Raw genomic sequence first — 20533 nt, 5'->3', positions numbered from 1 at the left:
CTGTGTACACACACACACTTTGATATATATATCAAAGTATGTGTACAAGAGGTATAAGGCTAAGCACCTTATCCTCGATACAGTAATGGTTAAGTGAATAGAAAATCCTTGATACCGCAAGGTAAAAGATGGAAGGAATAATGTGTACAAACATTTAGTTCATATAATTTGCTTCAAAATTAAATTTTCACACACATATATCACGCAAATTATTTTAATGTTTATTATTATTAATACAATATTAATGATGGAAAAACTCATGTAAAAAGATTATTTAATAGTATGATTTTGCCTGTGTGTCACAAGCATCTTCAGTACAAATTAAACAATAACTGTCAATTCCAAAAATCGCCACCTAAGTAGCTAGTGTAAGATAACTAAAAAAGGTCATAAAATTTCCTAACAAAAAAAAAAAAAATTATATATACAATAAAAAGTTAGGAAAGATTATCTGATTTCTAAAGTACTATCTCTCATAAAGGGGACAGACATAAACCATTGGATCTGTTTAAGTTAGGAAAATGAAGTAAAGTTTCACATGTTTCTTTATAAAGCCGTTCCATGAGGAACCGACTTTTGAGAAGGACTCTTATCTTTTTCCAGTGAACTCTGTCTAGTGGTGATGGCATGTTCTGCAAGTCCAGACTATTCAGGTTCAAGGTATTTAATATAAAATTGGTGTTCTTCTAGTTGAATAGAGGCATAATCTTTTGATTTGTCCGAAATAAGACAATTTTGTTGCCTTTCGACCGTTCAGAAAAATCTCCACTTTTCTCACTTCTCCTAAGGACAAACTTACACATCTTAATTATCCAGGTGTCTACCAGATTCCTTGCTCTTGTGGATTGCCTTATTTCGGACAAACCAGAAGATCTGAATCTATTCGGCTAGAAGAACACCAATCTTATATTAAATACCTTGAACCTGAACAGTCTGGACTTGCAGAACATGCCATCACCACTAGACATAGAGTTCATTGGAAAAAGACGAGTCCTTCAGAAAAGTCGGTTCCTCATGGAATGGCTTTATAAAGAAACATGTGAAACTTTACTTCACTCTCCTAACTTAAACAGATCTGATGGTTTATATCTATCCCCTTTACATTATATATCAGCTAATCTTTCCTAACTTTTTATTGTATATATAATTTTTTTTTTTTTTGTTAGGAAATTTTATGACCTTTTTAGTTATCTTACACTAGCTACTTAGGTGGTGCTTTTTGGAATTGACAGTTATTGTTTAATTTGTACTGAAGATGCCTTACGTGAGTTTTTCTGTCATTAATATTGTATTTATATGTCTGCTCACGGTATTCCTTTATTAAAAGTTATTTATTATTATTAATAGTAGTAGTACGGGCAACTCCAAGGAGTCCTTAGATTCATCGAGGGAGGCCCTAACATCATATCAAGAACAACTATTCAACATTCACACAGTATCTGTCATACTTCGCCTTGAACTCATTTACAGTCATGGCATCCACAACAGACTCTGGCAGCTTATTCCACTCATTCACCTCCCTCAATCTAAGGACTCCAAGGAGTCCTTAGATTCATCGAGGCCCTAACATCATGTCAAGAACAACTATTCAACATTCACACAGTATCTGTCATACTTCGCCTTGAACTCATTTACAGTCATGGCATCCACAACAGACTCTGGCAGCTTATTCCACTCATTCACCACTCTCCAAGTAAAAACCTAGCTCTAAGACCCTTGCTAACCATACTCTTGCCCAGCTTCCATGGATGGCATCTAGTCCTCCCACCACCAGTCCTATTCTCAAAAATATCTTCTGAATTAATCTTATAGAAACCTTTCAGTAATTTGAATGTCTCAATCATATCTCCTCTTTTCTGCCTCTCAACCAATTTCTGCAACCCACAAATCTTCAACCTGTTCTCATAAGGTTCATTCCATAGACCTGCTATCATCTTGGTCACTCGCCTCTGGATCCTCTCAACCTCCTCCCTATCAAGAAGAAACCTAGGTGACCAAATCTGGGTGCAGTAGTCGAGATGAGATCTTATCAAGGCTCAGTACAGAGGAACAATAACTTGCTTATCTCTACTCGTCAAAGTATTCTTCAGCAACCAAGTGATTTGATGAGCTGATTTAGCCACTTTTGCGATGTGCCCCCTAAACTTCAAATCCCTATCCACCAACACTCCCAAATCCCTGGCATCATCAATCTCCTGGAGTACAGTTCCACCAATGTGGTACACTGCTGCCAATCTTTTCACCCCAAAATGCATAACCTTACATTTTGCCACATTAAATTGACATCCATTCACCTTAGCCCAGCCCTCCAAACTATCCAAATCATCCCTGCAAAATTTCGACATCCTGTGCATTCACTATTGCTTTACCCAACTTTGCATCATCAGCAAACAAATGAACAGTTCCTCTCGGATCCTTTCCTATATCATTAATGAACAAATTAAACAGTGTCCAAGAACAGAACCCTGTGGCACACCACTAGTCACAGGCCGTCTTTTGGACTCTACTCATGAATAAACAACTCTCTGATATCTCCATCAACCACCCTCCTATCCATCTCACCAACCCTATATCCATCCCACATGCTGCAGTTTACTGGTTAGAATTCCATGTGGTATCCTGTCAAAGGCCTTAGCAAGGTCCAGAATCACTGTAAACCCATTACCCTTATCCAGTTCAGCCGTCACTGTGTTATGAAACATGAACAAGTTACCGAGGCATGATCTACCCTTCACAAAAACCATGCTGTCCCCCATACAGTATCCCATTTTCATCTATCCATTCCTGTATTCTCCTCATGACTATTTTCTCTAAGATCTTGACAACAATTCCTGATATGCTGATTGGTCAGTAATTTACAAAAGCAGTCTGTATTTATAACATTAAATATAAAAAATAAATTATATGAACTAATGACTTTTTTATATATTCATTTTTATAAATGTAGACAAAAAGAATTGATTGAACACATGATAATTTCTATAAATTATCTTGAAAATAAAGATATAAATGTCTAACTCTATGAAAGAGCTCAAAAAATTAATTACACTTCAAATAATTAATATTACAAAAATATTAATTATTAAATATTGACAAAACAATGATTTTCATGAATATTTTTTTAACTGGGTCTCTAAAGCAAATATTTGATATAATAGACATTCTAGCATGAAAATTTTGAGTATCCAGTGGAAATTGATCTATCACTCAACAGGTCTGCATACTGTGCAAATTACTTACGCTTATGAAAACCTGGTTTGAGACTGCTTCATTCCCTTTTTTTGGCTTGCCCAGTGGATTAGCCACAGCATCCAGTACCTTCAAGACGGCAAGTCACTGTTTAGATCAGGGGTCGGCAACCGACGTCCCAAACGTGCATTTTTGGTGGCCCACAAAAGGTTGACCATACTTACATGGCATGTGGCCCATATGTTGAATTATTTAAATAATACATTTTATAATATGAATAATAAATTAAAAATAATTTGATACTGATACTTCGTGATATCGCCCTGCAACTTGATGCGCGTCGACTGTGTCAATCATTACGAGTGGGGATAACAAAGGTGACTTCATCCGACGACAACAGAGATTTTGGCTCACTTTTGCAGTTGCGTTCCTTGGTCTGTCTTATATATTTGTTAAAAATAATTTCAAAAATGGGTTCAAGAAAACGTAAAATTGCAGATGAAGGAAGATGGTTTAATGATGAATGGAACAGCAAGTACTTCTTTATTGAAATATGGGGATAAGCCCCTTTATTTAGTAATGTGGTACCATTCCTCCAACAGCAGAGAAAGGGACACTTATGGGGGAAGTAGTGTTCTTGTAGGGAGGAACAATGATCACTGCCACATCCTTCATTGATAGGGATACCATAATTGCATAGAGGTACTGAGGACAGAGACGTGAACCTGATGTGTGCAACTCTGTAGAGAGTGTGGTTGGTCCAGATTTTCTTTTCATGTATGATGTTGCCACTGCCCAGCACTCAAGTGGTGGTGAAGTATCTTGAAACTGAAGTGTTTCAATGTCTGCCTCTGCCATGAGCAGCATAACCTCCAAACTTAAATCCAATGAAATATGTGAAATATCCTTGGGCATCACATTGCATGCTGACAGCCCTCACCTATAGTGAATTGGAGCTAAAATCTGCTCTGGTTGGAAGAATGGGATTTGTTGTCACAGAATCATGTCCCAAATTTGGAACAGTATGGTTGAGATAGAGGTGAATAGAATGAAATACTTAGTCAGATGCTATTATAGACCTGGTAACAAGGAGGGTAGTAACCATAAATGTACAAGCAAATAGAAAAAGGGTGATCATTATGGGTGACTTTAATTATGGCAATATGGATTGGGATAAGTGCCTCCGTAGCACAATTGGAAGAACAACTGTGTACATGGCACCCTTTGAAGGGAAAACGACTAAGTTCGATTCTTGTCATGAAGGGAAGAATCTTGGTTTTTTTCACTTGAAGGTGAATTAGCCGATCTCATATGGAGGTAGCAGGGTTTTTTCTCCTGGAGAGTTTCAGGAAAAAAAAAAAACTGCAGGAGGGCATTGATGTAGATGATGGAGACTGAGAGTTGTAGAGCATGTGCCCTCCCTTGATGAGTCTTTGGACTCTTTGGAGGTGCTACGAAATAATAATACAGCTATATTATAAATATGGCATTATAAATTAGGTGTCAAATCTCTCTCCAGTTGGAGAGAGATTTTAGTAATGTACTTATTATGATAAGGTGACAGCTGCACTGGGTGAAAGAGATGGATACAACGTAGTTTACTTAGATTTTGCTAATGCTTTTGATAATTACCACATGGAGTCAGTGGTGTTTGATATTAGATTAGTGCTTTAGATTGGAGATTGGCCATCTTATAAATGTCAGCAAGTTATGTATTGAGGGAAAATATCCCAAAAGAGGAAAGTCACTGGTGGTGTATCTCAGGGGTTTGTTTTAGTACCATTTCTGTTTAACCTATATGTTAATGATATCACGGGATATTCCATAATATCATTAACATATAGATTACTGTGCTAAGGTCTGGTCATCTGGATTCCTTGGAGATGAGGAGGCTGTGGAGAGGGTTCAGAGAAGAGTGACCAAGTTGGTGAGTGATATAAAAAATGCTCCCTACATTGATAGATTGAGAGCTTGTGGATTGCAGAGGTTGGTTGATAGGCAGAGAAGAGGGGATATGATAGAAACATTTAAATTACTGAAAGGTTTTTATAGGATTGATGCAGGGGAAATGTTTCAGCTGTGTGATAGTGATGGAAGAACAAGAGGTCATCCCTGGAAATTAAAGAAGAGTGTGGTTAACAAAGGTGTCAGAACAAGGGTTTTTTGCCTGGAGGGTGGTGAATGAGTGGAATTCATTACCTGACTCAGTTGTGAGCTCTTCGTCTAAATGAATTCAAATGAATTCAAGAAGAGATATGACAGATATTGTTTTGCTAGTTTGGGTCTCCCGCAATGAATCTACTGACTCCATGGAGATACCCGTAATAATAAAGTCCCAAATTGCTAGCCCATCCTCATTTGTTCAGTATTCAATAGATATTTACTAATGGGGCACACCATGTGAAGGTGAGTATTGGACATTAAGTCAGAAGCCCTAGTCGGTTCTCCACATTCCTGAAAAGCAATGTGGAGATCTCCTCCCAGTTATTTAGCTTTGACCTTCCTTCCTCATTCCTGTAATAGTATCCTATATCTGTATATTGCATGTGTTCTTCTGGCCAGTTAGCCTGTTTTGAGAAATGAAAAATTTGAGTTTCTTGGAGGAAAAAACCTTCACTTCTGTATGAGACCATCTACTTGCTATTTCAGTGAAAACACCGGATAAAGGTTCCCCATGTCATAGTTGGGATTCAAACCATCTGATCAAAGGGCTCATGTAAAACAACTGAGCTACAAAGGCTCATAGGTAAAGTAAAGGATTGAGTAAAGACGAAGGATTTACTAAGGATAAAGTAAATTAAATCATTCATAGAAATTCTCAACTTTAGCTAACTACTTCTTTTTTATTTTTGTATATCCATACTCTCTTCTGTTTCTTTTCACATTCATCAGCTGTTCTTATTGTATTGAGATGTATCACACTATTCTATCAGTTATTGAGATTATACAGTATGATGTCACAACAGTTATGTACCATATTCTGTTTAGATATTTAGCTAAATAGTAGGGAATTAATTCATGGTGAAGAAGGTACATGTATTGGTGATACTATCAGAATGAAAACTTGATTTTAATATCACTGCAGAAAACATTACAAGTATTTTTTGTTTCAATAATATGTTTTGGACACTATAATGCTGTTTCTTGAAACAGGTGAGTTGAAATATTGGTTTTATATCAATTCCATTTTTCTACTGGTTGGCCAAGTAGTTAGTGTATCTACCAACACTGTGTTGGTAGATACACTAACCAACCAACACATTCTGTATTGGAATTCCACCATGTGGATTGAATGCTTTGTGAATGTGAAAGAGACTTTCATTTCCCAGTGTGTGAGACCAACACCTTGTTTAATAGAGGTCCAATGTAGCTTGAAAAGCTTTCACATTTAATCTCTAGAATAGGGTTTACAGATTATCTAACTTAGCTTATTCGTGGTATGAAAGTAATGGACTTGCAGGTTAACTCACTTGCTTGTACAGGCCAACATAACTGCTATGGGCATGTTCATAAAAATGAAACAGCATTGTTCATAGTGTAAAAATAAATGATCTTTATATACATTTTCCTTATTCTAAAATGATGCTGATTTTAAAAATTCTTAACAAACCAACTGTATAAAGATGTTTAAATGAATTGTGATATTTACACATCTACTCTGCAGCATGAGTAGATGTGTAAAGGGAGAGAAACCTATATATTCAGACAATATATTCAGTCCATTCCAAAAAAAAAGACATAAGATATCCTACAATTTACTATCCACTTTCCCTTCCTTCAGTTTTTCAAAAATGATGGACAAGGTCATCAACAGCCCAACTTATTCACCATCTGGAGACCCACCAGTTAATTCATGATCAGCAACATGGATTTTTTCACTTTACATCATATTTACTAATATATTACTAATTTAATATTTATTTGATCCAAAGCCAATCTCTTAGCCATAACTTCTTGCTCTTGAACACAAACCATCATGGAAAGATTCGGAGAAGCTTGTGTGGTTGCATTTGACATTTCTTGGTCATTTGATCAGATGTTGCCCAGAGGCTCACTCACTTAACTGCATCTTGTTTTACCTTCTGTTTGCAATTGGATTGCCAGCTTCCTCACCAGTTGACTATGTGTCATGATGGATAACTTTCTCTCCTGAAATCTGATTTCAGGAGCTTCTTCATTTGACAAACCTAGTAGTGCACAATCAGCAGTTCAGGATATTCCATAACAAATACCTTACAACCTTGCACTCTTTGCTATTCTCCCTGGGGCAAGAATAATCTTCTGAACTTCAGTGCTACCAAAATACAATCTTGTCTTTTTTCACAATAAGTCTCTTGCTTAATTTCCCCTACTCTTGATAATGCAAAGTTCTTCAAACACAATCAGTTTTCTCTTCTTGTTCCAGCTTAAACCCATAGCTTTTCTTAGTGCAAACATGTTTCAGTCATAGATTCTCCAACCTTCAAAAAACTAGGTACCGTACACTTTTGTGCTTAAGACGTTACTTCTCACCTGTATAACTGCTCGCTATATAAATATGAAATCCACCCAACATTGGAATACTGCTCACAGGTTTGGGAAAGTGTATTTAAAACCTCCTTGAGAATGCTTGATACTGTCAAGAATAGAGCTGATCAATTGTTGTTGACCCTCTCTCTTTATGTTTCTATCTTACGTTACTTCTGTAGACATTTTGTTACATGGTGTTGTGCTCTACAATTATGTATACTCGAGCACATATATTCCTGCATATACCATACAATGAATGTTTAATTGGATTATCGATTTCTATTCTTTTTCTAGGTTTTCTCTCTTTTCTTTTCTAGGTTCTCTCTCTCCCTAATCCTTGAAAAAAAAATTATGAATAATAATAATAATAATAATAATAATATACTGAGTAAGTAATCACAAGTTTTTATTTCTAGCCTAAAAATGAATCCAGTAAAAAAAAAAAAAAAAAAAATGAAAAAAAAAAAATGAAATGGTGTTCTTAAAGTAAGTTTAACAGTTTCTACTATTTTTTTTAGGAGGACAGCGTAATTGGATCCAAGTAATCTGTAATGGCGGAACTGCAACTGAAATAGCATTGTTATATATGATTACTAGGGGAATAGGAGAAAAACCGGTTGATTTTAATAAAGACTATTTATCTTCATTTTTACAAGTCGGAGTACTTGCATCTTTAGCTGGAGCAAATGGAGATACGTGGGCATCTGAGTTAGGTTCTGTTTTAGCTGAAGGAGATGCATTGTTGATTACATCATTAAGAAGAGTTCCTAAAGGTAAATCATATTTAATGAGCGATCATTGTAACTTAGTATAGCAGCTGAAATTATTTTAATTTACAGCAGTTTACAACAATGCATTAAGATGATCAACATAACTGGTGCAACTGTAATACCCCACATTATGATGCTTTGTTTATGAACTGCTCATACAATACTTTTTAATATGACTAAGGCCGTTACTTTTAGCGACACGATGCTTTTAGCAATGTGAATCGACCACAACGTGGAGTTTTTATGAACTGTTTGTTTATGATGTCGCTGTAGTGCAACATTCTCTGTGTTTTAGAGTTTTGCTGTGAATTATAAACTGTTTATAACTATTTTATTTTATTGCTGTTAATAATGGCAGATCAAATTCAAAGTAACAGTTCTGTTGCTTCCAGCAAAAAAAAAAAAAAAAATGTAAACCTATTGCATTACATGATAAGATTAAAATTATTAAATTTAATGACAACGATATATTAAAAACTGAGATAGGCTCCAGACTCTACTTATCTTGCACTACTGTGGTTACAGTTGTTTTTAAAACAAAGGCAAGGTTCTGTGTGAAGGGAAAAGTGCCACACTAGTTAATTATTATTATTATGTGACACCTCCAAGGAGTCCAAAGACTCATCAAGGGAGGGCACCTCCTCTACAACTCCATCACTTAATCCATCAACTACAGTGACCCACATCATCTACACCAACGCCATCTACATCAGATAAACCTGATTTAGTGGCGAACACCACTAATATTTTCACAAACATCCATGCTCACAGCACGATTTGAACTTGCAGCGTTTTGGCTGGAGAGTGGATACACTAACCACTTGGCCAACCAGGTCAGCTAATACTAGTATGCCACTTTTCTTATCCGTAAAGGTAACAATCATATTGCTAAAATGGAGAAACTTTTAATGTGTGGATAGATGACTAGACCAGTTGGAGTTGATCCTTTCTTCAATAATTTTTTCTTTCTAGTGTTTTCATTTTTGAAAATTATTCTAAATTTTTCATGTGCATACCTGACTTAAATAAATAAATAAATTAATATAAATAAATGTCATTTATGCACATATGACTTCTTAGAAATGTTATTAAACAATTACACACATTTACAAGTGAAAAAAAAGGGGAGGGGCAGCAGTTTGTTATATGACAATGGTCTGGAACCTATTGTGTTGTATAACTGGATAATGACTTGTATGCTAAGTCTTAGTGAGTTAGTAATACCACAAATACCAACTCATATGCTAACTAAGTATATGGATATGACTCACCATATCTAATATCTAGCAATCATAAGTAATTCTTCTTTCATATTATTTACTCTCATCACTTCTCCCTCTTTTAATTACAACTAACACTTAGTGATAGTTGTTAACAGCTGCTATCAGTAGTGCGAGTTGTATTTATTTTCTCTTTACTGCTAAGTTTTTATCAGATTTTGAACCATCAATGTCAAATCGAAAATCTTGCAATATTTTATAAAGAACTTGAATGAAGAAGGTGCAAAATGCAAGAAGTTTAACTTCACATTAATGTGCCAAGGCAGGTCCACAAGTAGGTTAATTTGGCACTTACAGAGACACTGTTTAGATAAATTCACTGGTAGGCAATGACCTCTGAAAGCGTAAAATAGTTGACAGTGAAGCTGATATTTTTTACTTTTAAGTGAAAGTATACATTACATACAGGGTGTTCGGGATAAATTTGACATATTTATAATTAATTATATTTTTCCGTAAGTTACATGTATTAACACACACTTCTCTTCATTTAAAAGTTTGGACCCTTCTTCATTCATATACAAGATGTCAGAAAGGATGGATAGCTGGAACCCACCTGAATCATGGAAGAGAATAACTTGTATCATGATGATTCGTGCCCGCCATCAAAATAAGGATATTACGACTGCTGCCCAATGCTCCCTGAATACAGTAAAAACAATCAGGCATGAACTAGAGACTTGCAATGGTGACTACGAGGATGTAGCAAGAAGAAAGATCCCTAGCAGACGATCTGATTGCGTTCGTACAGCAGAATTCCTCGCAAATCTGCAGGAACAGGTGTTGAAGAACCCTGGCATTGGAATTCGGGCTTTGTTCGTGGAGTTGCTAACTGTAGTCAAGCCCTGGATAACAAGGGTAGCCAATGGTAGGCCGTATGTATGGCAGCAGGATTCGGCCCCTTGCCACACCTCTGGGAAAAGTCAAAAATGGTTGTCTGAAAATTTCTACGACTTCACCAGTCCAAATGTTTGGCCTCCAAACTCCCCAGACCTTAACCCCATGGATTATTTTGTATGGGGCGCAGTTGAAAAAGACACCAATCGCACTTCCAGTAATACAAAAGCCCAGTTAATGGATAAAATTAAAAGTTTTTGCGGCCCTTCCCAGGGAGACTGTAGCATCAGCTTGTTCGAGGTTCCGAAGCAGAATTGAAGCTGTGATCGATGCTAATGGTGGTTATTTTGAGTAAATCTTGTTGATAGTATTGTAATTAACTCTGCCTGTAATGTTTTTTTGTCAATTCATTAAATTTAATAGATACAAAGAAGATTTTCTTTTTCCTTACGAAACTGTCAAATTTATCCCGAACACCCTGTATGTCAAAAAGAAGACAAACTGTGAGCAAACTTATTGCTGTTAATGGATTTACTGTAAATGCAATTACAAGGAGTAACTTGATAAGAGGCAATATGAGACAATGGTTATTTGCTTTCTGCAACCCTAGTGATGTAATGAATCTTATATATAAACAATGATATGTCTAAGATCCGAGTTAAAAAAGAAATTTTTGGAAAACTAAGAGCAGGATTTAGGTTTAGTATATCTGTTGAGTATTCATCACTAAAAAATAGATGATACCTAAGTGTAAACATTCATGTGGATGAAGGTAAATTTTGGAATTGTCAGAATTATTGGATCTATTTCTACAGAAAGGGCTGTAAATGCAGTAGAGTCTGAACTTAGAAGAATTTGAGCTTAGTATTCAGAAGCACATTGTTACATGCATTACAGATGGTGATAGTGTGATGATTAAATTTTTAAAATTTGTGAATTGCAAACATTTCGTATGCACATGATATACGTCTTACTGTATGTGACATTTTTTTTATAAGAAAATGATAGGTGATTTGGGTAGAAATGTTAGCACAGAAAATAAGTCAGGTGAAGATTTGAATACAGTAATTGGAACTGAGATATTAATAGTACATGGGAGATGGTATACAGGTATTTGAATAAAGTAATATGAGAATATATCCATAGGCAGGATGATTAATCAAGAGTTAGATGACTGAATAGTCAATAAGCAAGAGTTGCAGAAAAAGAAAGTTGTGGGAGAATATAAAGGAAAAAAGTGATCAGCAAGCCTATGTGCAGTACAAGGCACAGGCAAAAAGGGTGACCTGTATGGTAAGGAATGCCAAAGCTAATTGGCCTTCCTTATTCTCTAACTTCTCCACAATTACCGTAAAATATTGGCAGATTGCACTGCAGGTTCAAATCGAGTCTGCAGTATTTTGGAAGCTTATGGGGAAGACGATAACACGAGCAAGAGGAGGTTGCCTCACACAGCAAAGAGTTCTTTTGCTGTATGAAGAGCCAAAGGAGAAATGACTAAGGAGGTAACAGAAGCAAGTGAAATAGTTGAGTTACTGAGTGATCATTTTGTAAGGGTGTACTATCCAGCTGGTGGTATTGCAGTGCCAGATGTGTGACATTGACTTCATGGAAGAACAGATGGCAGATGAACTAGAGCTGCTTATCATATTGCAATACTTTATTGCAAAACATCAGATTAGATGGCATATATATATATATATATATATATATATATATATAGGGGGGGGTGAGCAGACAGGAGAAGTTATAGATTAGTGGTAGCATAGGTAGGACTGGTTATACAATTGCTGCGCTTGTTTACAGATACCAGCTGTAACGTTTTTACTTATCGTTCATTGTTATATACGTAGGCTGTTCAATAAGTTATAAGACCAGATTTATACAGAAAACAGATTACCTTTAATCTTCATCATTTACATGGTCTTTTTCGAAGTAACTACCGTGAGACACGATGCATTTGTCCCAACGCATCCACTTCTTAAACACATGTGAAAGTCCGTTTTTTTTATAGTTCTTTCAAAACCGCCTCCGCAGCTGTTACACATGCTTTGTTGCTTTCGAAATGGCAGCCTCTTAGTGGTTTCTTGAGCTGAGGAAACAGCCAGAAATCGCACGGTGCGAGATCAGGACTGTATGGAGGGTGTGGTAGGATATCTATGTTGTTCTTCTGCAAAATGTCCACTACACCACAGCAATATGTGGCCTTGCGTTATCGTGGTGCAATAAGAAGCCATTCTTCAGCAACGGACGCTTCCTTTTGACGTGCTGCACCATTGTCCGTAAAACATCTGCATAGTATGAGCCGTTTACAGTATTCCCAGGTTCTACAGCGTGTTGGTAAACAATGCCTTCGTAGTCAAAAAAACATTATGGTCATAACTTTACCAGCCGTTTTTGCTTTCTTGGGGGTAGGCGAAGACGGATTCACTGCTTTGTTTTTTCATTGTAGGGTCATAGTGATACAACCAAGCTTCATCTGCTGTAATGATATGTTTTAAGATGTTGTCGCCTTCTTGTTCCAGTCTTTCTTTCCATTCTGTGCACACATCCACTCGATGCTGAATTTGCTCCGGTGTCAACAGTTTGGGAATCCATCGGGCACAAACACGTTTCAGTCCCAAATGTTCAGCCATCATTGAGTGAACACTTCCCACAGAAATATTCAGGACAACATGCAGCTGGCATACTGTAATTCTGCAATCCTCCTTGATGATAATCACTGCTGTGTTGATCATTGTCTCTGTGATGGACGTTGAAGGTCTTCTCTCACGTTCAAGATCTTCCACATTTTGCCTTCCTTCCTAAAAAGTTTTATGCCAGCGAAAAACACTTGCTCTCGACATTGCTTCATCGTGGAAGGCTTCGCGTATCATGTTAAAAGTGTCCGATGCTGATTTTTGCAAATGCACACAACATTTAATTGCATAATGCTATTCCAAGGACGCTTCCATTTCGACGACTGGTCGCGGCTCGTAGGCGTGCTGAAACAAGCTTGCGTTTAGTCACGTGACACTCTGGCACATCAACCTATATACGCCATCTATCAACCTCTTTTGTTAATACAGACAGCAACATTTCTTTATTCCACAGAAATTAATATTGTGACGAGTGGTTTCGCAACAGTAAAATTAGTCTTACTACTTATTGAACAGCCCTCGTATATTCTCTATCTTATATCTTGGCTAGCATATATAACCTGGGTTGACTCCTAGGGATATTTCCTCTTCAGAAACTGGCAAATTTATATTTTAACTGCACCAGCCAGCTTTCTATAACAAGAATATAATTCAGGCTCAGGGAAATATTCCTAGGTTTTAGGCATATACGTTAATCTAAATTCACACGCAAGTATATAGATCTTGGTTCCTTGCAGTCATGATCTAAGATTTAATCTCTGTTATATAATTTTCTAAACTCTTTCCTGCTAGTTGGTTCGAATTTTATAAGTGGTAGGTTGACACTTCGAATTCAGGCAAGACTCAGATTCAAATAACAAAACATGTTTATTAATATTAAAAGACAGGTACATTAAATCTTGTATCAAGTTATCAAAACTTCTGAATTTCGAGCATAAGTTAATGTCTTATGCTTATCTATACAAACTGTTCTATACTAATCTGACTTTCTCACATAAACTGACATGCAAAATCATGTAATACAAATGGATAATTTAAACAATGTTACACTCAAGTCAAGTTCCTTCATTTACATTTACTTGAAATAGATACTTCTCAAATCATTTCTCTCTTTGTTAAGTTTACTCAATTAATAAAGGGTTTTCACAATTTCAATCATATACACGTTAGAGATTTATGATATACAATTCTTTGTCTAATAGAATTGGCTGTATTAATTACTCTATCCTATCAAAATTCTCTAAAATGTCCTTTATCAAGACACAAATTCTACCTTCAAACAATCTCATGATATAAAACAAAAGAATCTTTACTTTACCAAGTCCCTCCAAAGGTCTATTAGCTGCCACATGTTGCTCGGGTCATCCTTCGTCTTGTGACAGAGTTGTTCCGTTCTCTGCTACTGGACACAAGAAATGGCTGTTGCTATGAGCTTTCTCTGCTCACTTGGGTGGATCATACAGCATTTGGCACCATTCTCCATGCGCTGTTGATTCTCGTACGGGTCTCTGCAGAATACCTCTCAGCGCAGGTCATGAATACAGCGGTTGTCGTCAACATAGCACTCTCGGCTTGTCCTATCTGAGATCACACGTCGAGAGTCCTCGATCTCCGAAGAAAACAAAGAAAAAGCCCTGAGCTTGGCACGTATTGCCTTAAATATTCCTTCTCAGCGCCCTCTTTTCTGTATTGCTTTTTTGCACGATCCATAGCTTACATCACCCTTAGGTTGATTCCCTTGCTTTCCCTTCTTACCTGGCAACTTATGATTTTATGATAGTTTGATAATACATAAATTAAGCCATGATTCATTTACATGAAATGCTAATCTGACATTATTCTTGATTTTTTTAGCTTTCTGTTTTACAATAAATAAATTCCAATATTTTACACATTCTGATATAAACTTTCACATACAATAATTTAGGTGTTTCTCATCTTCTACTGGTAAGCAGGTATTATACAAATTTCTTTGTTATTTTGTAAAGCTTACATGTTAGATCCTGAATGAATAACTTGTCAAGCAAGAAGTTCTCCATTCAGTATCTAACACAGTAGTATCAGAAATAAAAGAGATAATATTATTGCATGGATTTAGTAACTGTCCAAAAATAGTTGGAATAAGTGAAATTGGTTGGATGGGAATGAGAGCCTAACAAGAACAGAAATGGAAGGGTAAGATATTTTTTCATGAGGAAGGGAAGAAGTGTTTGATAGTAGGGGAATTGTGTCTACACAAGGTGGAGATGCGGGGGGTGAGAATAGTTGTAGTGATTTTGAGGCAGTATAGTTTTGAGTTGTAGGTTGATGCTTTTACTTTTAAGTGAAAGTGTACATTACTAACATATGTCAAAAAAGAAGACATTGCTGTTAACGGATTTACTGTAAATGCAATTACAAGGAGTAACTTGATAAGACAAGGCATTATGAGACAACAGTTTTGAGGCAGTATAGTTTGAGATGTAGGTTGATGAAAAGAGATTTTTAATCAGATATGATAAGCCAGGGGTGGAGGGTGGTGATGAAGAAATGTATAAGCAGCTTTCGTTAGTGAACAAGAGAAATGGGATGATCGTGAATGAATTACATTATGGTAATACTGATGGGAATAAGGAGAATTAGAGTTCATGAAACTATCTTAGGCAATATGTAATGGAAAGCACAAAAGGGCTCTGAGAGTCTTGTATTATCGAGGATGTGATTGTGAATGGAGTACTTAGTCTTGCTCAAGTTTGGCAATGATGACCATGAAGTGTTTACCTATGGTTTTAGGCAGTCATATGAGAACTTCTGTCAGGAAAGGATATGTGGAACTACAATGCCAGTGATTATGAAACATTTAGACAAATGAGAGAGATGGTAAATAACATGGAAAGAAAAGTTTAGCAGAAAGGAGATAGATGATGCTTTTGCCACTGATCAAGATATGTTTGACAGTAACAATATCTGTGTGCATTCCAAAGATGAAAAGGCTAAAGATGGAAATAAAATGGAATGAAGAGATTAAGCATACAATCTAGAAAAATAAGGCTTTATTATTATTATTACACGACATCTCTAAGGAGTCCAAAGATTCATTGAGGGAAGGTGCCTACTCTACAGCTGTCTGCACCACTCAATCCACCAACCACATCGTCTACACCAACGCCATCTACTGCAGCACAAGATGAATGGTAATAATGAGTAACACGAGGAGCGAAAAAGAACAAGCCAGGAAGGCGACTCAGTTGGTAAGGGTAGCAAAAGTGCAGCATAAGTAGAAATTAGCCAATCAACTTAAGAAAAATTCTAGAGGTCTATCAATATGTAAGAAGTAGGATTATGGGAGAGATTAGATTAGTACCTGCTGCAGAGGATATACTTGAGGTAGTCAGTGAGCAGTTTATCAGGGTATTTCATCCTCATGAATGTGACATCATGAGGAGCTTGAGTGTAGGAGGAACTGATAGTGAATGAGCAGGAGGTATATGAAGAATTATGTAAACTTGATCTTAATAAGGTAGAACTTGATAACATATCACTGCATGTCATTGGTGCAACCAGCAAGGGGACCAAGGGGCACTGCCCCCCCCCCAAAAAAAAAAAAAAGAAAAAGGAAAAAAAAACAGTAGAAAAATTTCCAAAAATCTTTTTTTATTTAAAATTCATTTTTTTAAAAAATTTGTCGTATCGTGTCTTCTATTTCTATGCTACTTATGAATTAGCAGTCACATAAGGTCGGAATACCCTATAGCTATCACGAATCCAGGCCGCTGTGAATGCAAGGCAAACTAAGTAGTGCTTGGGCGACTTTTTTTTTTTTTTTAATGCCTAAACCCAGTGAGTAGCATTTCAAATAATGCACATTTTATTTTTTCAGAAATTGTTTGGTGGTTGCATTGTTCCACTCAAATCAGTGTAGAGGATTTATTTTTGTCTCTAAAAAGCATTAAATCAGATTTGAGAACATCACTGAAAGAGGACTTACTTGAGACAATCTTGTTCTTAATAATAGCAATTTGATACACATAATTAAAAATTCAGTTTTTAAGGAAATTAAAGTTAATATGTGTGTTTTAATATGGCAAATATGTCTTTTTTTTTCTATAATGCAATAAATTATCTTCAGTTCATACATAATTCATTTATTTTTGTTCCTTTCATTCATTAAAACTAAAGGTCAAATTAACTGTATTTTTAGCCTATAATATGAACATCATTCCAACAATGTTTTCAGTTGGATATGATCATTGATCACTTCAACATTTCAAAACTAAATTAGGATTCTGATAAATTAAAGGAGCTGGAGATAGAGCTGCAAATTTTTCTTCCAGCTCCACAGCCCTAAGGTTTGTAAGTTGCAAAGGAGTGGAAAGAGAATAAAATTGTACAACTTTACAAAGAGAAGATAAGCCTATGGCTGTGAACTATAGGACATTCTGTGTGTGTGTGGGGGGGGGGGGGGGTAAGGCACTGAGCTAGGATAGGATTCAGAATTGCATTGATGTTAGCAGTATTCTCTATGATGGTCAGCATGGATTTAAGGGGAAAGTGATGTTTTAAGTCCTTATGTATTACAACAAGATGACCAGTTTGGCAGTTGAAGAATATACAAGAAGATACATTGATATACTTAAATTTTTTAAAGGCTTTTGATAGATTTACATACAACAAGCTGGTAACTGGATTGGATAAGAGATTAGTGAGTTGGATAGATGATTGGCTGTCAGATGTGTATGGGGAAGAGTGGTATCCCAAAAGAGGAAAGTCACTAGTAGTGTGCCACAAGGGTCATTTTTGGTACTGTTGTTATTATAATCTTGCACAGCATATCATGACTTAATGCATTCACTGTCTCTACACTCACCATATTTTCAGGCAATTCACCTAATTTCAATCACCTAATATTCTCCACACAAAACCTACTCCTCACATCCTTATTCACCCTCTTCATGCAGCTCCTAGTGATGGCCTCTTGTTCACTCCTTGTTTCCACTTATTCTATAAAAATTCTCATCCACATCAATCCTGTAATTACCTCTTATTAACATACGTCTCTATCATGATGTATGTTAATCTTCCCTTCTGCCCCCCCCCCTTCTATTCACTAGACTCTGCAGTTTGCATTCCCTCAATATGTCCTTGTACAACATTCTAAAGACCAGAAACCACCTTAATCAGTCATCTCTAAACTCTTTCCAACATCTTTTTATCCTTTTGAAACCAGGTGGCCAAGTCTATACACAAGTAATCCATGTGTGGTCTAATTAGCGCATTCTACAATGGAATAATAACATCCTAACTCCTACATGTCAGTTTTCTGCATCAATCCCACAATTGTGCTGCCCTCATAATTTTAGCAAAATTTTTCCAAAATTTCAGTTTCTTATCCACAATCACCTCCAAATCCTTCATCTCCACCAATCTTATACTCTGCATTCATCTTTATATTCCAAATGTTAAAACTTAACACTTTGCTACATTGAAGTGGTAGTCCTACTCGTTTTCCCATTCACCCAGTCTATTCAAGTCCTTTTGCAAGGCTGCAACATCCATTCTTTTCAACCTTGCAAACAACTGTATTGCAATTCAATGCAAATTACACAATAACAGTACAAAACAGACCCTTGGGACACACCACCCATGACTTTCCTCTTCCAGGATATCACCCCCCCCCCCCCCACTCCATACACAACTTGCTGATATCTGTCAGTCAGGCAGCCAGCCAGTCTCCATTCAACGTACTATTATACTGCCAATTGCTGATTTAATTATCAATTTATGTGGCAGTCTGTCAAAGATTTTTGCAAGAATATAAACTTTGTATGTATCTCCCTTGTCCAATGCACTTGTCACCTTCTTATAGTAAATAAACAGATTGCTAAAACATGACATGATCTTCTTTTAGCAAATCCATGCTGTCCATCAAAGAGAATACTGATGGTATCAATATCCTGGTCCTCAATAGCTCTCCCTAACATCTTAATCACAACTCTAGGCAAGCAGATTGGCCTAGAATTCAAACACTTAGTTTAGTCTGATCTTCCCACTCATCCCCTTTATGAAGCTCAACAATTTTTCTCTCTTTCCACTCCTTTGGAATTTGGTTCAATCTAAGACTCATGTTAAAGAATAACTTTCCTTCTGGAACCTGGAATATTCCTTCAAGACAAATGGTGATAGACCATCAAGTTTACTCAATTCTTCATATACTTCCTGCTCACTCACCACCAGTGGACTGCTCTCGAGTTGAACATTATGTTACTTTCATAAGGTGAACTACCTTAATGAATTGCTCATTTAAAATCTCTACTATACCCTCCTCAGTAGTTATCTTTCCACCATTATCACTAACCAATATCATACTTCCATAATCATTCTTTCTTCTACTAGACACATATTAAAAAAATAATTTTGAGAAAATTATTTCATTTGTTTCTTGACGATACTTCCAGTCTTAACTGGAAATATGCAGCTGCTTGCGGATGATACTCAGGAAGAACTGAGAAGTTGCACATGAAGAGATCTGGCAGTACTAGCAGACACAGACTTGAAGTTTAGGGGTTACATTGATAAAATTGCAAGAACATTACAGCTGATTATGACAATGATAAGGAGGGTGTATACATGCAGAAGCAAAGAGTTTGTTTCTCTTGTATAAGGCTTGGATCAGGTTAAATATGGACTGCTGTGCATGGCACCCCATATCAACCTGATCAAGGTTTGGAGAGGGTATAGAGAAAATTCACTAAGTTGGTGTCAGATCTGGAATATGGGGTATGAAGACAGTGTTGGATCTGGAATATGCAAATGTAAATTGCAGACATTGTGGATAGAAGAAGAGGTGATATGATTGAAACATAAGTTGGTGAGAGTGTTACCAGATTAATGTGTGGAATTTTCATAGACTAGAGGGAGACAAGGGTAGAATAACAGACCGTCACTGTTATTCTGTATAAGGAGAATGAGCAAGGAAGTCAGGAGCAGGTTTTTTGTATGGAGTGGGTGGAATGCATTGCCTGAGAGTGTGGTGAGTGCAGAAATTGCAACTGCAATTAAGATATGATTCTATGATCTTTTTTTTCATGAGATTGCTGATCTCCCATGATGTCTTTAGACTATGAAGGTTTGATAATAATGAATTATTAAATGTATTCTCTTATATTTTATTTTATTGATAATAGCTCATTCATGTTATCTATTTTTAAGCTTTTACTTAAAAATATAGATAACATGCTTCTTTTAAGCACAAAAATCTTAACGTAAAACTGGAAGCTATACATTTCCTGCAGTGATGGAAAATGACAAATCAGGTTTTTAATACTTATTT

At 36.3% G+C, this 20533-nt stretch overlaps 1 protein-coding gene across 1 annotated transcript in view; it reads left to right on the top strand.

Annotated features, from left to right (window-relative positions):
* The window catches only part of LOC150094581 (transmembrane protein 19-like), a 195796-nt gene that overhangs the window by 129224 nt on the left and 46039 nt on the right, over window positions 1-20533 (top strand). The window contains exon 4 of the mRNA XM_090412037.1: window positions 8217-8471. Within this exon, the coding sequence (XP_090268163.1) occupies window positions 8217-8471 (255 nt within the window). The remainder of the gene's footprint in view (window positions 1-8216; window positions 8472-20533) is intronic.

The sequence above is a fragment of the Typopeltis vanoorti genome, chromosome 22, assembly GCF_054136105.1.
Source record: "Typopeltis vanoorti isolate ZY-2024b chromosome 22, IOZ_Tvanoo_1.0, whole genome shotgun sequence".
In the NCBI taxonomy this organism is placed as follows: domain Eukaryota; kingdom Metazoa; phylum Arthropoda; class Arachnida; order Uropygi; family Thelyphonidae; genus Typopeltis; species Typopeltis vanoorti.
This window is presented reverse-complemented; position numbering and strand designations above follow the sequence as displayed.